General features: G+C 44.2%; 1 protein-coding gene across 1 annotated transcript in view; it reads left to right on the top strand.

Moving 5' to 3' along the window:
* The first annotated feature begins 1,377 nt into the window (after positions 1-1,377).
* The window catches only part of TBX20 (T-box transcription factor 20), a 34,017-nt gene continuing 19,681 nt past the window's right edge, over positions 1,378-15,713 (top strand). The window contains exons 1-4 of the mRNA XM_051768434.1: positions 1,378-1,504; positions 3,675-3,909; positions 5,212-5,376; positions 10,600-10,708. Coding sequence (XP_051624394.1) covers positions 1,378-1,504; positions 3,675-3,909; positions 5,212-5,376; positions 10,600-10,708 — 636 coding nt within the window. The remainder of the gene's footprint in view (positions 1,505-3,674; positions 3,910-5,211; positions 5,377-10,599; positions 10,709-15,713) is intronic.

Genomic DNA, 15,713 nt, shown 5'->3' on the forward strand with positions numbered 1-15,713 from the left:
CAGGTAATGAAAGGGCAAACTGCAGTTGGTCCTCTCTGACCTCAAAGCAATATAGCACTATTTCGTCTTCCCCACTTCACTGGCTCTGAAGGGTGACCCGAGTAATTATTTCTCAACATTGATTAATTAAATAAGCAGGAATAGGAGTGGCGCAGACTATACCTGACCAGGTATGTCGTGGCTCTTGGCACAAGCCTGCATGCTAAAAACGCTTGGATTCTGTTCTAGGCTTAAAAGGTGGAACTTCAGTGACAAAGTTGCATGTCCTCTTGTGAGTCGTTTTAGCGAGCAAACATTTTCAGTCATATTTTCATTTAAAGGAATTTAATTAAATGCCCCGGGTTTTGTTTTATTTGTTTGGGGTTTTTTTTAATTTATTTATGGGAATATGCTTACAGTATATGTGTATAAGAGTACTGGTGAGCAATTTGCTTAAATCATTGCCTTGAAATAATCTGCTCATTGGTACTATCAGCTCGACCCGACTTTCTCTCTGTTTTATGTTCTTGATCAATACCATCTAGTCTGGTGAAGCCGATGAAACGGACTTGAAGTAAACTGTGCGATCAGCGGCCCACGCACTGGTTTGGCTGGGAAGAGAACGCAGCAAGGGTCTCACCTGAAGTCGGTGAGGGAGAGTACGTCTGACCGGAATGATAATATTTGGGATCTTTTGCAGGAAAACCAAGTGCACGATCAGCCTTAAGGAACATTCTGTCCCAGCAGAAGGCACACAACGACGAAAACGGCTGCTTTGAAAGTTGTGGTCTTTTAATATTTGAATTCAAAATAGAAAATTGACACTCACACGCACGCACCAGAAAAATCCACAATTTCTTTCCATCCTTTCAACGGCTTCTCCGCTGATTCTTGCTTCAGCAAAGCGAATAGCCTGGGGACCTTCTCGGGAGCATCCCCGGTCGTGTGGCCTGCCCCCCCCGTTCCCGCCCCCAGGGCTCCGAGGAACAGAGAGAGCACCCCGAACCGCAGTCGGGGCCCCGGAGGGGAGCGGGGCTGGGCTGCGCGAAGGGGGAGAGGCAGCGGGGAACCGTCCCGAGGGCCGGCCGCCCCCTGCCCACCCCACAGGCTGGCAGAGCCGTCCCCTCCCATCCCGCCCGTCCCTCCTCCTCCCGCTGCCCGCCTCCGCCCCCTCCCCCGCGGCCGGGCCGGGCCGGGCCGGGGCCCTTGACGTGTCCCGGCGCCGATTGGCCGCTGGCCGATAGGATCTCCGCGGCCCCGCGTTAAGGCGGGGGAGCGCTCGGCGCCGGGAGCAGAGCGCTTCCCGGTATCCCGGCTCCACCACCCTCGGTCGGTATTCACGCCCGCCCCGTCCGGGCAGCGCCGCACCGAGCCGCGCCGCTTCTCCGCAGAGTGGCCATGGAGTACACGCCGCCCCCCAAGCCGCAGCTCTCCTCCCGGGCCAACGCCTTCTCCATCGCCGCCCTCATGTCGAGCGGCAGCTCCAAGGACAAGGAGTCCCCCGAGAGCACTATCAAGCCTCTGGGTGAGTGGGGACGAGGGTGACCGCCGGGTGTCCGTGAGGTGCGAAACTCCCCTCCGTCCGTCTGTCCCTGGCGGAGCCCGCTGGCCTCCCTGACTCACCCTTCTCCGCGCTCCGGTAGCCGGGGCCGGGCAGCGGCGTGTCCCCCCAGCCCGAAGGCTTCCCCTGCAGAGGGGAAAGTCACACCACCTAAATCAGTTGAGTGTCTTCATCACTCACGGTCGTTTTCAGGCGAGGTTGTTTATGGCATAAACAGTTCCCCAAATTCCCCCAGCTTCAGCTATTCCACTTATTTATCCAGCTTCACCATTTGTAGAATAATCTCACACCCTAAGGTAGTTTTATTTCTCTTTGCTGATATGAAATGAATCTCTTAAATATTTATTGCAAATCCTCTCTGTTTTTGAAGTCAAATGAGAAGACTCTCCGTTATCGTACCTAGGCTTACAAGGGGTATAAAACTTGTGCGTAGACCTGGAAATCCGTTTGCTCCACAGCTCCGCGATGTAGGCTCATATAGGCTGTTTTACTGTTCATAGACCGGAAGGATTTTTGTAGTATTGCTTGCGATTTTTGGGTAAGCGATTTCGCTTCTATTCGGTTGCCTCCATTCAGAATCCTGAAAGTTTTTAAAAAACATTAACGTCTTCCCCTCATCTCCCACCCTCCTCCCCACCGAGTTTCTGACGTTTGTCGTCCTTGCATGTATCCAGGAGTTCGCAGAAAACTACAAAAAATGTGTTAAGCTCTCAGGGCGCCAATGAACAGGATTACATTCAACCTTAAAAGAATTTAGAAAAGGCAGCTCCCTCAGCGTCTGCTCCATCTAATCAACTGTCTCAGAAGATTTCACATAGTCCAGGGATTCATTGTGAACTTTATTTTTTTAGTCTAGGCGCTAATGTAGGCCGGGAATGTTGTGATATTCCCATTCGACATGTTTACAACAGCTTGTGTTAAACGCAGTGTTAGTGCTAGTGGGGATTTGTTTGTTTTTTTCCTTTTTCCTGAAACCGCTTGTTTAATTTAACTTTTCAAAAATTTTTAACTCCATCCCACATGCCATTCAGCTTTTAATCGAAGGGAAACGGCTGCCTGTAACTCGACTTTTATTAAGTGGAGATTCGGGTAAAACCTTTCCCTGGAGGGGTAGGGCGCGTTCGTGCACCACCCGTTCCTTGGCGCCGGGCGGCGGATCCGTCGCCGCATCCCGTGCGGCAGCATGGGGCCGAGACAGAGCCCGCGCAGCCCTGGTCCCTCCCGGCCTCGTCTACAGGAGAAACTCCCAGCGGAGCTGCTGAAGCCCCCAGAAACTTCCCGGGACTTGCGGGGGTGGGCGGCAGCGCCGGCGGGACCAGCCGCGGCGGGAGGGCAGCGTCAGCAGCAGCTACTGCACCCACGTAGGTTGCGCGGCCGCACGCAGCTCCCCTGGAGCCTATTTCTCCAAAGGAGCTTGTTCAGCGTCAGCAAACCGGCTGGGAGGCAAGGCAGACCTGGTTTTCCGGGAGGGTGAGCCCGCGCTCGCCGTTGAATTAGTATTAAGGGTTCGCTTCCCCCGCGGAGGAAGTGCGGAGCCTGCGCTTCTGAGTTGCGCGCTCTGCCAGCGGCGCAATCTAGGAGCAGCCTCAGCGCTGCCCCAGCGTGGCCCCGGTCCTCAGCAGCCCCTCGGCGCCCAAAGCTCCCGTTTTAATGAGAATTAGTGACCTTTCCATGGAACGCCTGGGTTAGCAGGGGGGCAGCGCTCAGGGCCTGCTCTGCCCCCTCCGCGCCCCGCAGAGCGGGTCACAGCCGGGCGGCGACTCGGCCGGGGTCGCGCTGCCCCCCGCCGCCCCCCGGCATCTCTTCTGGTGAGCCTCTGGAGAGTGGCGCCGTTCCATGCTCTTCCCGGAGCTCATCTCAAAAAATCACCACCGCTGCTCTCAAAATGATGAGCTGACGCCTAAAGAACAAGCGCGGGTTTGCGGGTGTGCTGGGGCAGAACGAGGGCAGAGGAACGACAAATGCCTTTTTATATGTATATATATATATATATATATATATACATATATACATGTATATTTAAATAGCTTGTCTCGGCGGTCGCCCCGTCCTGGCTGAATGCCCCCTAGACTCTCTCTTTTTTTTTCCCTTTTTGTCTTTTTTTTTTTTTTTCCCTCCTCCCCGAACTCTGCAGAACAATTCGTTGAGAAATCCTCTTGCGCCCAGCCTTTGAGCGATTTATCCAGCCTGGACCCTCACGGGGATTTTAGCAGCAGCCCTTCGTCCCTGTGCACCGAGCCCCTTATACCCACCACCCCCATCATCCCCAGCGAGGAGATGGCCAAAATCTCCTGCAGCCTGGAGACCAAAGAGCTCTGGGACAAGTTTCACGAACTGGGTACCGAGATGATCATCACCAAATCCGGGAGGTAAGGCTGGGCAGCTCCGGGTTTTTTCTCCGGGCAGCTTTCCCCCTGGCTTTGGTCAGGGGGAAATAAGACAAAATAACAGAAACCCCGCGGGTTTTGTATCGGGAGAGCAGCAAGGCTGGGCTAAGGGGAGAAGAAGAGGAGGGTGAAGCCCCTTATTTGCCGCAGCTCCTCGGCGGGCCCGGCCCGGCGCTGCGCGGTGCGGTGCACGGAACCCCGCTGGGGCAGAGGGAGAGGCGGCCCGGGGCGGCAGCGGGGCGGATGGAATCCATCCGAGGGGTCCCACTGGATGGGTAGAAATGTTGCTTCCCTTATAATTCGGTCTGTAACAAAAACACCGCAGTGATTTTTGCGGGGCTGGGTTGTTTCAGACCAAGGGAAACGCGAGGACGTGGGGAAGTAATTCGGTCAGAGCTTGGCTTGGTTTGTTCTTTTCACTCGGTTGCAAAAACGCGCAAAAGAATCCCACGCCTTCTCGTAATCTCAAACTATGCCGTTTCGTCAGTAAAGCTTCTGGATTTGAGTCAGTTAAACGGAGTCCGGAGAAGCCAGATGTTTTTTCGGGTCTTGTAATCGCCCAAGTTACTTTTTATTAATGTAGTTCCCTGACGGCATTTTTTTTTCCTAAGTGGTGAGATCTATTGTCATATGTTTGTTTGTTTGTTTGTTTTAATAATATTAAAAAAGTAGGTAAAACACCTGCAATTTGAAGTTCAGCATTTCAAATTGTTCAAAGGTATTTAACTTTATTTCTGTCTACAACATGACCTTACACTTTTAAATTGTGTTTTGTCAAAACTTAAGTACCGAAAAGAAAGTTTAGTTTTGAGAATTCCGCTCAAAAATATCCTGAGCAGGCTTAGAAGAACACTCATCCAAAATATGTGAGAATAATAACAGAAATAATTTCTGCAATATTTCCCTAACAGTAGTATGGATGCCATAAAAATTAAAAAAAACCCCAAACTTTCTAAAGATATATGTACATTAGGTTCAACTATTTTCTGAAATCACTGTGTACTTTTAACTAGCAGGCAAACAGTATATTTCTCCTTTACTTTTTATTTCTTACCTTTTTTTTCCTTTTTGTTTTCCAAATATCATTTGGATTTCAAGCTGCTTTTTCTCTGCCTATTGGAGAGACACAAGATTTAACTTCCATCATGCTTAAACAGAATCAACAGATGCTTTTAGTTTTTACAGGTGGTTTAAATATAATTCTTACTTGTAGCAGCTTTTCAGAAGCTCTCTTATTTCTGTTCTCTATCCGCATATTTATTTTCTGATTTGCCTTTATTTCAGGAGAATGTTTCCAACGATCAGGGTTTCCTTCTCGGGAGTGGATCCTGAGGCCAAGTATATTGTGTTAATGGATATAGTTCCTGTGGACAATAAAAGATATAGATATGCCTACCACAGGTCTTCCTGGTTAGTGGCTGGAAAAGCTGACCCTCCTCTCCCTGCAAGGTTTGTAGATTTTACTGCTGATCGTTTATTTTTCTTTACTTTTCTTTTTTTCTTCCTTCAAGAAATACTTCCTATTGATTTTTCCATGCTGTTTGCAAACAGTGCTCTGAGATCTTGAGTCCATGCTCAACAGTTGGTTGCAAAACTGATTAATTTTCTGTGATGCAGAATCTGGCATCAAACCTCTGCTTGAGGTTTGATTTATACTGAGTTTGTTTGAGAACAGAATTTGTTTAAGTGTTCTTTTATACAAATGCTGTTTGTTTTCTAATTTTTTTTAATGGAGTTTATCTTTATTGAGATAAGAAAGCTTGAAAAAAAAAATTATTTGTCTCTTGGCTTGCCCTCCCCCCTCCCCCTCAGTATTTGACCCCATAATTTGAAGCGATCCAGGCACCACTAGCCAAGCCAAAGTGGAAATACTACATTTCAGTTCAGTGCTGTTTATGCTTGAAATTATATTATTTCTCTAACATATCCAGCATTTACTAACCAAGAATTCTATTCTTGCTTTTAGTCATCTCATAAACAGCAGGCAAAATACAGATCGGTTCTACAGCACAGATACCTTTTTTTTTTTTTCTTAAGAAATCATGACATATTCTGAGACATCAGGAAAAAAAATCAAATAAATCCTCTAAAATAAATTCCTTTTTCTACAGAAAAAGAAATGCTGTAGAAATTCAATTTCTAAAATCATTCAATTAATGTAATTAATGGCTGATTCCTTTCATCACTGGGCAACTGAGGCTGCAGCACCAGGCTGTACGATGGGAGGGCACTTCAGCGGAGACCCACACTTCATCGTATTCAGCCCAGCACTTCAGTACGTACTTAAGTCCCCAAGTCCAGTAAGACTGCAGCACATGTCGAACGGCTTTGCTGAGTCAGAGCCGGAGATATGAAAATAATGGGGATGCCTCTCTGGCTTCAAAGAAACTTTTCGTGAAGGGCTCTGCACACGGATACAGATCTGCTCCAGGTGGCTTAACCTGGGGTTAAGAACTCACCTATTACAGAGGTAGAAATTAGAAGTGAAACACAAGAAATGGAAACAAATTTTTTTTAGTGTGTGAGTATAGGCACGAAATACTGCACAATTTCCTTATATAAATAGTTGAACTGAAATCTTGGTGACTGGTGATCTCTGGAAGGCTGCTCGGGGAAGTAAACAAACAAAAAGCACAACCAGAGAAGCTGTGATTAAAGACAGCAACCTAGGAGTTATGTCGGCTTTGTTTTCATGGCCAAAAACTCCTTTTTGCAATGTGGTTAACGTCTGAGGGCTTCATTTGACGTATTGTAATGGGCACTGATCGAAACCCAAAGAAAAAACATAGATCCTTCTCCAAAGGAGTGAGCATCAAAAGAAGAAATAACAGAAGGACAGAAATAGTTTTAAGGCAGGGTTCTCCCCTTCTTTTTTCTGTGTTCATGCCCCTTTTGGGATACCTTTAAATAGATACTAATTTGCACTTTATCTGGCGCAGTCTAGTTCAACAAGGAAATACAAGAACATAAGACAAGAAACTGATCCTTGTAATAATTAGCAACTGCCCTATTGAGTGTTTTAAAGTTGGGGTCAAAACTTCTTGAAGTTTCATAGTTGGGGTCAAACCTTCTTGAAGTTTCATAGTTATTATCATTGTACTGTGGTAGCTCTTTGGGGTCCTTAGTGGATCAGTACCCCGATGGGCAAATGTGTATCTGTGCTGTTCCAAGGATACTTTGCCTCTGTGTATAAATGTCCACCTTTCCTCTTTCATTTTCATGATGCTTAGCCAAAAAGACTACTGATTATACCACAGGCTTAAATCACTTTTTCTTTGTATGAACAGTACTTAAATATACATTTATGCACTTCGTCCTTTCTATGTTTCTCTTTGGTGAGAAAAAGGATGTCAAGAGGTTCAGTGTGCCAATGTTTGCGTTACTAGTGCTTCTTCTACAGTGTTAATGCATCTTTTGAGGTGGGAGTCCTCAGTCTTGCTTGAACAGATTAAAAGTAGTACTCCTCCCATCTTGAAACAAGTTTGGTCCTGCTCCAGTAACAGGAACCCTTAATGAAGTTATGATTTCTTGTCCTCCAAACACGCGGTTTCAGCTCTCTGTACTTGAGGAGTGTCAGCAAGGGGCGTATGTGTGCTTAGCGTCTGGGCACTGGTAACATGGTGCTTACTCCCCACACACATCACTGCCTGCATCTGCACAGGCACGATGGCAACAGGGGAATTATCCAGCAGTTACATTTTGCATGGATGTAAGAATTTGCAGGATTGAACCCCTTAGGTGGTTTGCTCTTTCCATTATAAAAATAACTTTCAACACTAAGACAGTTTTGTGTTGTTTTTTGGGGGTTTGTGTTTTTTGTTTTTGTTTTTTTTTTTTTTTCAAATTAACAAGTATCCTGTGATTCTGTTTGAAAGATTAGCCCTTCAGGGAACTTTCTATTAAAACCAGTTTTATCCTTGTCTTCCTGCTGTCAATGTTGAAGACAAGTTTATGTTGCAAAGAACACTTAAATAAAAATACTTTTCAGAGACACTTTTGGAAATCTTCTAAAGTGCTATCTGGGGATAGAGTTACTATGTGATATTTTATGTTTGTCTTCCACTTTGCTAAGACTGTGTGAAATGTCAGTTTAATAAGTTTCAGCATGTACTTTTGTTTGATCTTCCTTTATCACCTCCTTTCTTTACTCAAAAGTTTGTCACTTTTTTTTAACTATATTTGTCTACAATAATTTGTTTAATGAAATTATAGTGTTTACACACAGAGAACTCTAGGTAGGAAGCCTTTAAAAGGTATTATATTTTTCAAATTATTTGAGACCATATGGTAAATAAAAGTAGCATGCATGGAGCTTGTGAGACCAGACCGACTGGTAAACTAAATAGAGGGAGTGTGGTATCACATCACAAAATATACAAGAAAGAAGCAGTACCTAAACCTTGCACATATCATGAAACATCATATACTGTGGAGCAAATTCATACCCAAATATGGCTCCTAAATCCTTTGTGAGTCAAAGCAAGTAGGCCCTCACATCTGGCTGGCCTTAGGCAGCTGAGCCCACACAAGCTTCTGGGGGAGCCTTGTGTGCTGCATTGGAATGTGCATATTTATCTCTTTAACCTGTTTGCTCATGGTCTTGCCGACAACTTCGGCTTCAGAAAGCAATATGTCAACTCTCTCTTCTGAGGTACAAGCCTGGGCTGTAGGAGAATTGTGTGAAATAGTTGTAGCTCACCAAGTAGAGCCCTGTGTTGCACTGGAATCAATGGTGTGCAGCAAATGGGCAAATTAAAATTAGGTCTGTTATTACACTTATGTAACTGATATTATGGTGCCATCCTTCAGTGATTTCCCTGTTGGCACTCTGCTAGCATACAGGCACTTGGTAGTTTTAAAGCAGTGCCAAGCATTAACCATTGATGATGTAAAACAATTGTACTCAGCTTTGCGACACATGAAAGTCTTCACTCATTCCCCAGCACATATTTGAAATACTTTGCCTTTTTGGTCCCAATTAGCCAAATCTTGCTGAGCCTGACATTCTGTGATCACAATAAACATTATTAGTTATCCAGACATTCAAAATTAGGAGTCAGGCTCCAAAGAGAAATGTCACAAGGCTGGCTGAAACATTGGAGGACATTTTTGTGACTCTTTGTTTTGGCTTCTCTAATTCAGGACTCTAAAGATTGAGATTTTCACAGCTTTTTAGAGGAAGGCAAAGTTAATTTTCATGAAAGCTAAAATTCTTTTGTCATAACAGGGTTCCAGGTCTTAGGTTTTCTGATACATCATCATTTTTTATGAGCTTTGCAGTGCAATCATCAGAGTCAATAACAGTGAGGACACCTACATGCTAGGAATATTTTATTGCAGCAGGCCTACCATCCCACTCATGAACACAACTAGAGCAGCCAAGCTGTGCTTCAGATCAATGTAAGGAAAACATTCTGCACATCTGAAGTGAGCTGTGCCTGTAAACCTTTGGTTTCATTGTGACTTGGGGATTCTGCCAGCAAAAATGGAGAGTGCAGGATCAAATCTCCATCGTCTTAGAGCAAAAGAGCTGTGCTCCCTAGTGTCTTTAGTATGGTCATTCCTCGACTAGGGATCAGTGTAGCCTATTGGGGAGTTACACCCAATCATTTAGTGGTTTTTCCATTCTAAAATCGTAGCCCAACAACGAGAACAAATGTTTATCTTTCTAACCTCACATCTCAGTGTGTCCCACCCACCTAATGGAAGAAATCCATTCGTGTGGCCAAAGATATCACCCAAAATGAGAGTCAGGCCTTGGGGAGTGATAACTAATGCAGACAAGCAGAACAGAGCTGGTTTGCACTAGCTGAAGGTCTAGTCCAGCTCTTAATTCACTATCACAAAAGAACATTTGAGTTAATAATTTTCAGCAATATATTATTCCTATAAAATCATTGTTTTTAAATAGCCTGGCACTTGTAATTAGTCTAGTCATAATGTATATATCATTGTACCTACATGTCTTCTTGTTTCCTTTTCTTCTGCTTAATTTCCCAAGTGGTGGATTGTTAATTACAGAACTGCAATTAATTTTTCATGTCAGACCACTGTGCTGGACTGCAGCCTTCAACTTCTTATAAACAGATGTCACCACAGAGAACGTGTGATCGAGTGCAGGTTAAAATCATTATCACAGCTTAATGTTACAAATAAAGAAAAATGCGTTTTTATCTACATTCCCCCATTATCTCTGTAATGACACTATGTTTTTTCTCTTGGTTCTGTAGTCATTGTTATTTTAAGTGCTTGTTAGTACAGCTGTGGGGAAAGACATGATCAATTTTTCTTTTGGGAAAAGACACAACAGCAAATGTTAGTTAATGTCTCCATTTTAGATAACTGGATAAAATAATAGGTATGGTTAGGGAGCAGTCTAGCACTCAGACACAGGATTCTTCATTAGGTTCCAGTGAACTAAATAAGTCATCTGCTTTACTGTCTTTCATTATTAGCTGTTTTCCAGGCGTTAATTAATTTGGGGGAGATGGTGTCTTGTTCTAGCAGCAATTTGTATTACCCTAAGCTGTCGGGAAATCTGTGTCCGTGAAACTACTGCACATCCCAAAAGCAAGATGATATGTGCTTTTTAATTTCATATGGAGGTGATGCCCAAGCACAAACCAAGAGGCGGGATTTCATACAAGCAGACCTTCTCCCTGTGTTTTTTAGGTTGTATGTGCACCCTGACTCCCCATTCACAGGAGAGCAACTGCTGAAGCAGATGGTGTCCTTTGAAAAAGTGAAACTCACCAACAACGAGCTGGATCAGCACGGCCACGTGAGTAGCCCTCCTGGTGTGAATGGGTAAAGGAACGTCTGTAGGGGAATTGCTCGCTTGTGCCACAGGGCTAAGCTTGCAGGAGAGAGACTGGAATGGGGAAAGGTTGTTATGGCTCCCACGTTACACCTCTCTTGGCCAACCCCTAGTACTACAGTGAAAGAAGATGTTGTGTGAAGCTTGAATGTGCTTGGTTTAACACATTTTAGGGCTCCTTTGGGTTCTTCTGTTGTTGAGGAATAGGCAGCTTAAAAATCAGGTTTTTTTTTAATATTTTATAAGGTAGAGCCCAAGTCAATGGTTCAAATCATGGTCCTGCTGCCATCAGAGGCAGAACATTCATCAGAGACAAGTTCGGGGCAGATATAAGTATCAAAGTAAGGGATAGAAGTAAGGCAGATGAGCCATTTTTTGTGCTTCTGCTTGCATTTTGTGACTTGGCAGTATGCTCTGCCACATGCAATGGCCAGCAAACCCATGTGCTTTTATATGTGTGATTTGAAGCTCCCTCTCACTTCAGGCTAGAACTCCTTTACTTCCAGACTCATTGCAGCCTGCGCATAGAGTCAGAAGAAAATACTGATGTGACACCAAAACAAGGCCTATAGAATTATAAGAATAAATGTGCCTCAGTTGCCCTTGAGATAACTGTAGGTTAACTGCAAGTCAAAGTGCCAAAGTCTGGACTTGGGCCTCTAGAGGAGCAAGAGGTGCCAGTTTGTTGTCACAAGCCCAGAGGCTGGAAGCTGGTAAATAGGATGCAGAACTGCTGGCCACGGTTTCCTGCTATCCTCTGTTAGAGGGGACAACTCCTTTAGTTACCTGACTATCTACTGGTAGGTGGTAAGAAAAGGTATTGTCTGTCCTGTCCTCTCCCTTAAAGTGACTGTGAAGTGCAGAATTGACTTAGTAGGGTGTCCAAATTGCAAAGAAAAAACTAAAAGTGTTGCCTCTGGGCTTGGTGGTTCTCTCAGGGAAGTTAGAAGGAGCATGGGGATGGATTTGAAAGAGTTGTTGGCTGAGAACAGGGCAGTTCAGAGGAGAGAGATTAAAGGCAGTGTTAGTAAATGAAGTGTTGGGAAGAGAGGAGTGATTTTGAATTCTAAAGCATTTGTAGCAGTAACTAATTTGTACAGCTGAATAATTAGGGTGTACAATGTATCAGAAACCCCTTTCCTAGTGTGGCATTTATTGACTGTGTGAAACAGTGGCCATTTGTCTGACCTGTGTTCTGTGAAAATGTTTCTCATCCAAAAGAGAATTTTTACTAATTTCAGGACCTGAGAATTGAATCACAGCCATGATCATTTAAAATACATCCCAGAAATAACAAGAACAAAAGTATTTTAAAAACCCCAAGCAAACAAAAGAAAGCCCAGAAAGCCTTGTGTTGTTCTTTTGTAAAGATCCATTTGTGGGTACATTGTTCTTGAATTCAGTTCCCACCGTTGTTCCTTTCATGACTGGTGGAGAATGTATTTTTTTTCCCTCTCTTTTATTTCATAATAAGGGCAAAGCTGAAGATTTGTGGGCTCTATCACCGAGTGATGATAGAGCAGTATACGTGCGCACTTAAAAAGAAGCATTTTTCATCATAACAGGGGCCATGTGTGCCTTTAATAAAGGGCTTGCAGCAGTATATTGCAAGCTAGTTAGGAGCAGTGCAGTTCCCAGAAGCCCAGACAAGTATAAAGAAGAAGTAGGTTGGAGAAGCTGTCGGGAACAGAGACATGACAGAGCAAGAAGATGTAATCGTCTCAAATACAGGCAGTGGGAGAAAATGATCCATAGTGTTTGAGATACAACCTTCCCATTAATTTCCAAAGAAGCAGTAGAGGTTGATCCCATTCTTTACACAAAGGCAACGTGGATGGAAAGTTTTGCGTGTTCAGTTAAGAATAAGCCCTGAAGGCTTGATCCTGTGTTGAGATTTGCCTGACAGGTATTATGCCTTCATGGAGCACTCCCTTTTTAATATTTTGTGAGTTTTTATGTTCCAAATTAGGGTATCAGGTTTTATATGAAGCCCTATTGAAGCTATGTAAATACCACCATTGGATGATCAGTAGAATAAAGAAAGAAATTAATTCTCTGGAGCCTGTAAGGAGGGCTCACTGTGCTACGGCCCATGGCATTTCTGAACTCCTGTGTACTAAGAGAAGAGGAGAATTGAAGCACCATCCAAAATCTCTCCCTTCAGTTTGAAAGAGCCAGTCTTTACTGGTGAGAAGTTTTTAATTATGTTTGATAAAGTGTGTTGGTTTCTGAGGAAGTTTGGATGACCTAAAAGATGCCTTTGGATACAAGTTATAGGTAGAGAAGCTAGATCCAACCTGATTCCATCTTGTTCTAGTTGCTTTCTTTCTTCAACCTCTAGAAGACAGTTTTGGGAGTTCAGGTAATTGTGGTGTTTTATTTGTAAGGTGGTCATTTCCTAAAAAGGATTCTGGAGAGAAGAGAGGCCTTTGTTTGTTCTAGCATTTGTTTGTTTTCTCCTATTCCGAGACTTTTGGTGTTGGCAAGCATTTCTGCATGTGTACCTTCAGCAACATGCGTAACCCCGTAGCTATGCACATATTCTCCCCAAGCATCAGGCAGAAGTCTTATCTCTGTGTGCATGACATACAGCTTGCTCTGTGGAAATGCTTTCAGATATCCTTACCAGAGGAAGGAAATGGCTCCTATCTCTGGATTTTTATAGCCGAGTGAGTAATTCCCATTTTTCTGGCTGTGAAACATTTATGAATGTGACTTTTTTCTCCAGATTTCTGGTGATGTTTTTCACACAGAGTACTTTCTTTAGGACTTCTGGTTGCACTTTGTTGGGGTGGCATAGTTTCTGGTTTCTGGTGAGGTGAACCATGAGTGTATACATTATTGTAATTGCTTTTCTGGCATTTACAATAACAAAACTTAAACACATGAATGTTTGCAAAAGCAAACAGAAAGGTGTGAACATGGCCAACAAATAATTGTGAAAGCAGGGATTTTGAAATAGCCACAAGGAGTTATGCCCAGGATTTTTTAGAGTCAACCACGCAGAAGTTAGGAAGTTCCATGTTTTTAGAAAGAAAACTTTGCCTGGTAATGCTATTCTTTGGTAAATATGGAAGCGGCATTCACAGCACAGTTCCTGGATTCAAAACCACCTTCAAAGTTTGCAGCTGGCATCCAGATTGCCTCTGGTGACTAGTTTGTAGCCAGTGGGAGCCAGATGCCTACAAACCTGCCTGACCTTACAGCAATCAGGATCCTGTAAGGAGGGATCCTGGTCATCTGCCCAGCTGCAGGCTGTCAGCACAAAGGTAGATGGGGTGGCTGGGGGCCTGTGGCTGGGGGGCTGCTGTGAGTATATGTGCACCTGATGTTTCTTTTGGGGCATGCCAGTGTAAGTATCACAGAGCTGGCATCAGGGATTTTCTGCTAGCTACACTATGTGGGCAGGGCACTGGTTGGACTTTGCGAACACTCTTGGAGGCTACTCTGTGAGGTCCACCCTGTGTATCTAAATCGTTTGGGCTGTTTTGATGGTCCTGACATAAGAAGTTGCATGGATATGAAGGGGTATCTTTGTGCTCACTTTATTATCAGTGAGTATTTCAACATTAGCAGCTTGTGTTCGGGGGTAGGTGGAGCACTACATATACAGACCCTCACATAAAGTAAATAGTGACCTTAATCTTGGCCATGGATCTTTTGTGACCTTCTGGCTGTATTTGGTACTTGTTTTGTACCTGAATGAGCAGGCTTACCTCTGGTGGGAATGAGCAAGGTAGAGCGTCGTGGCAGGGGATGTTGTGTTTGTGCATTTTAATTTTTGGAAAACTTTCATAAAGGATTACGTGATCTTGTTTTAGAAATGTAGTTTCTTTATCACAATTTGCATTCACAGAGGAGTAAAGGCAAGGGCGTATGTGAGAGCTGCTCTGTCACAGCTTTTTCCTCCTTCCACTCGGCTGCTGCTCAGATGTAATGCCTTGGTGTTGATATCATGGCCATTAAAGGCAATGGAAAGTACCAAGGTCTGTGGGCCAGCCCCTCAGTAAGCTCATCACCATGCATAAACCCTCCTTTAAAATGTCTTTTCCATCTGCCTGGAGCACTCCAAGTGATTAAGATGGTAAAACAAAATTTTACGTAGAGACGGAAAAGTGCTAAGGGTATTAAAGGCAAGGTTCATGGTTGTTGTGTGTGTGCCTGTATAAAATGGTGAAGTGCTTTGAGAAAGGACTGAGTTGGTAAAAGCAGACATGCAACATTTTAAGGGAAATGGTTCCCTGTCACTGTAATGACTTCCTTGATGCTGTGTGCCTTCCCCCAAAGTCCCAGTATGAGTCTTGGTAGTATTTGGCCCCAAAGGAGCAGTAAAGAAGATGCTGGTGGAAATTGTAGCCATGATAGAGCTGTCTCTAAGCTCTCCACTCCAATGCAATGTGCAACCTTTCTCATTGACTGAGTTAGCATGAAATACTGCACCACTTCTGTTGTGTTTCAGTTGAAGTTAACGCTTCCTGAGGAATGCACATTAGCTATTCCAGATGTACGGAGCTGACTGTAATGTCGTTATGGCCCCTGCAAAATAGAACCACCCACACCAATGCCAATTTCGTCTTGTGACTGTGATTATATCCAAAACAAGGGCTGGTGTGAGTCGAGCTCTGTATTTAATTCTTATATTGTAATACTGTGGTTAGAGGCAGCCGAACAGGCCTCCAGCCAGTGGTAACTGAAGCAAGTGGGACTCTCGGTTTGACTCCAGTGAATGTTGAAATTGGTTAGTTGGTACCTTTGGTAGGTTTAGAATTGTTTTGCGAGCTCGTAAACAATTATTAATGAGGACAGAATAGCAAAACCTTGTCATTTTGGGGTTCTGTACTAGTTTCCCTCCTTGCTCTCATTTTTGGTAGTCTGCGGTAAAGAGCATCTATGAAGTAATTTGTTTTAAAGGTTTGCCACAGTGAAAGGATCCATGGAGTTTTATTTTTGGTCAGCCGGTTTGGGCTGC

The sequence above is a fragment of the Manacus candei genome, unplaced genomic scaffold (assembly GCF_025592945.1).
Source record: "Manacus candei isolate 608988 ecotype Guabito, Panama unplaced genomic scaffold, ASM2559294v1 h1tg000095l, whole genome shotgun sequence".
NCBI classification, from domain to species: domain Eukaryota; kingdom Metazoa; phylum Chordata; class Aves; order Passeriformes; family Pipridae; genus Manacus; species Manacus candei.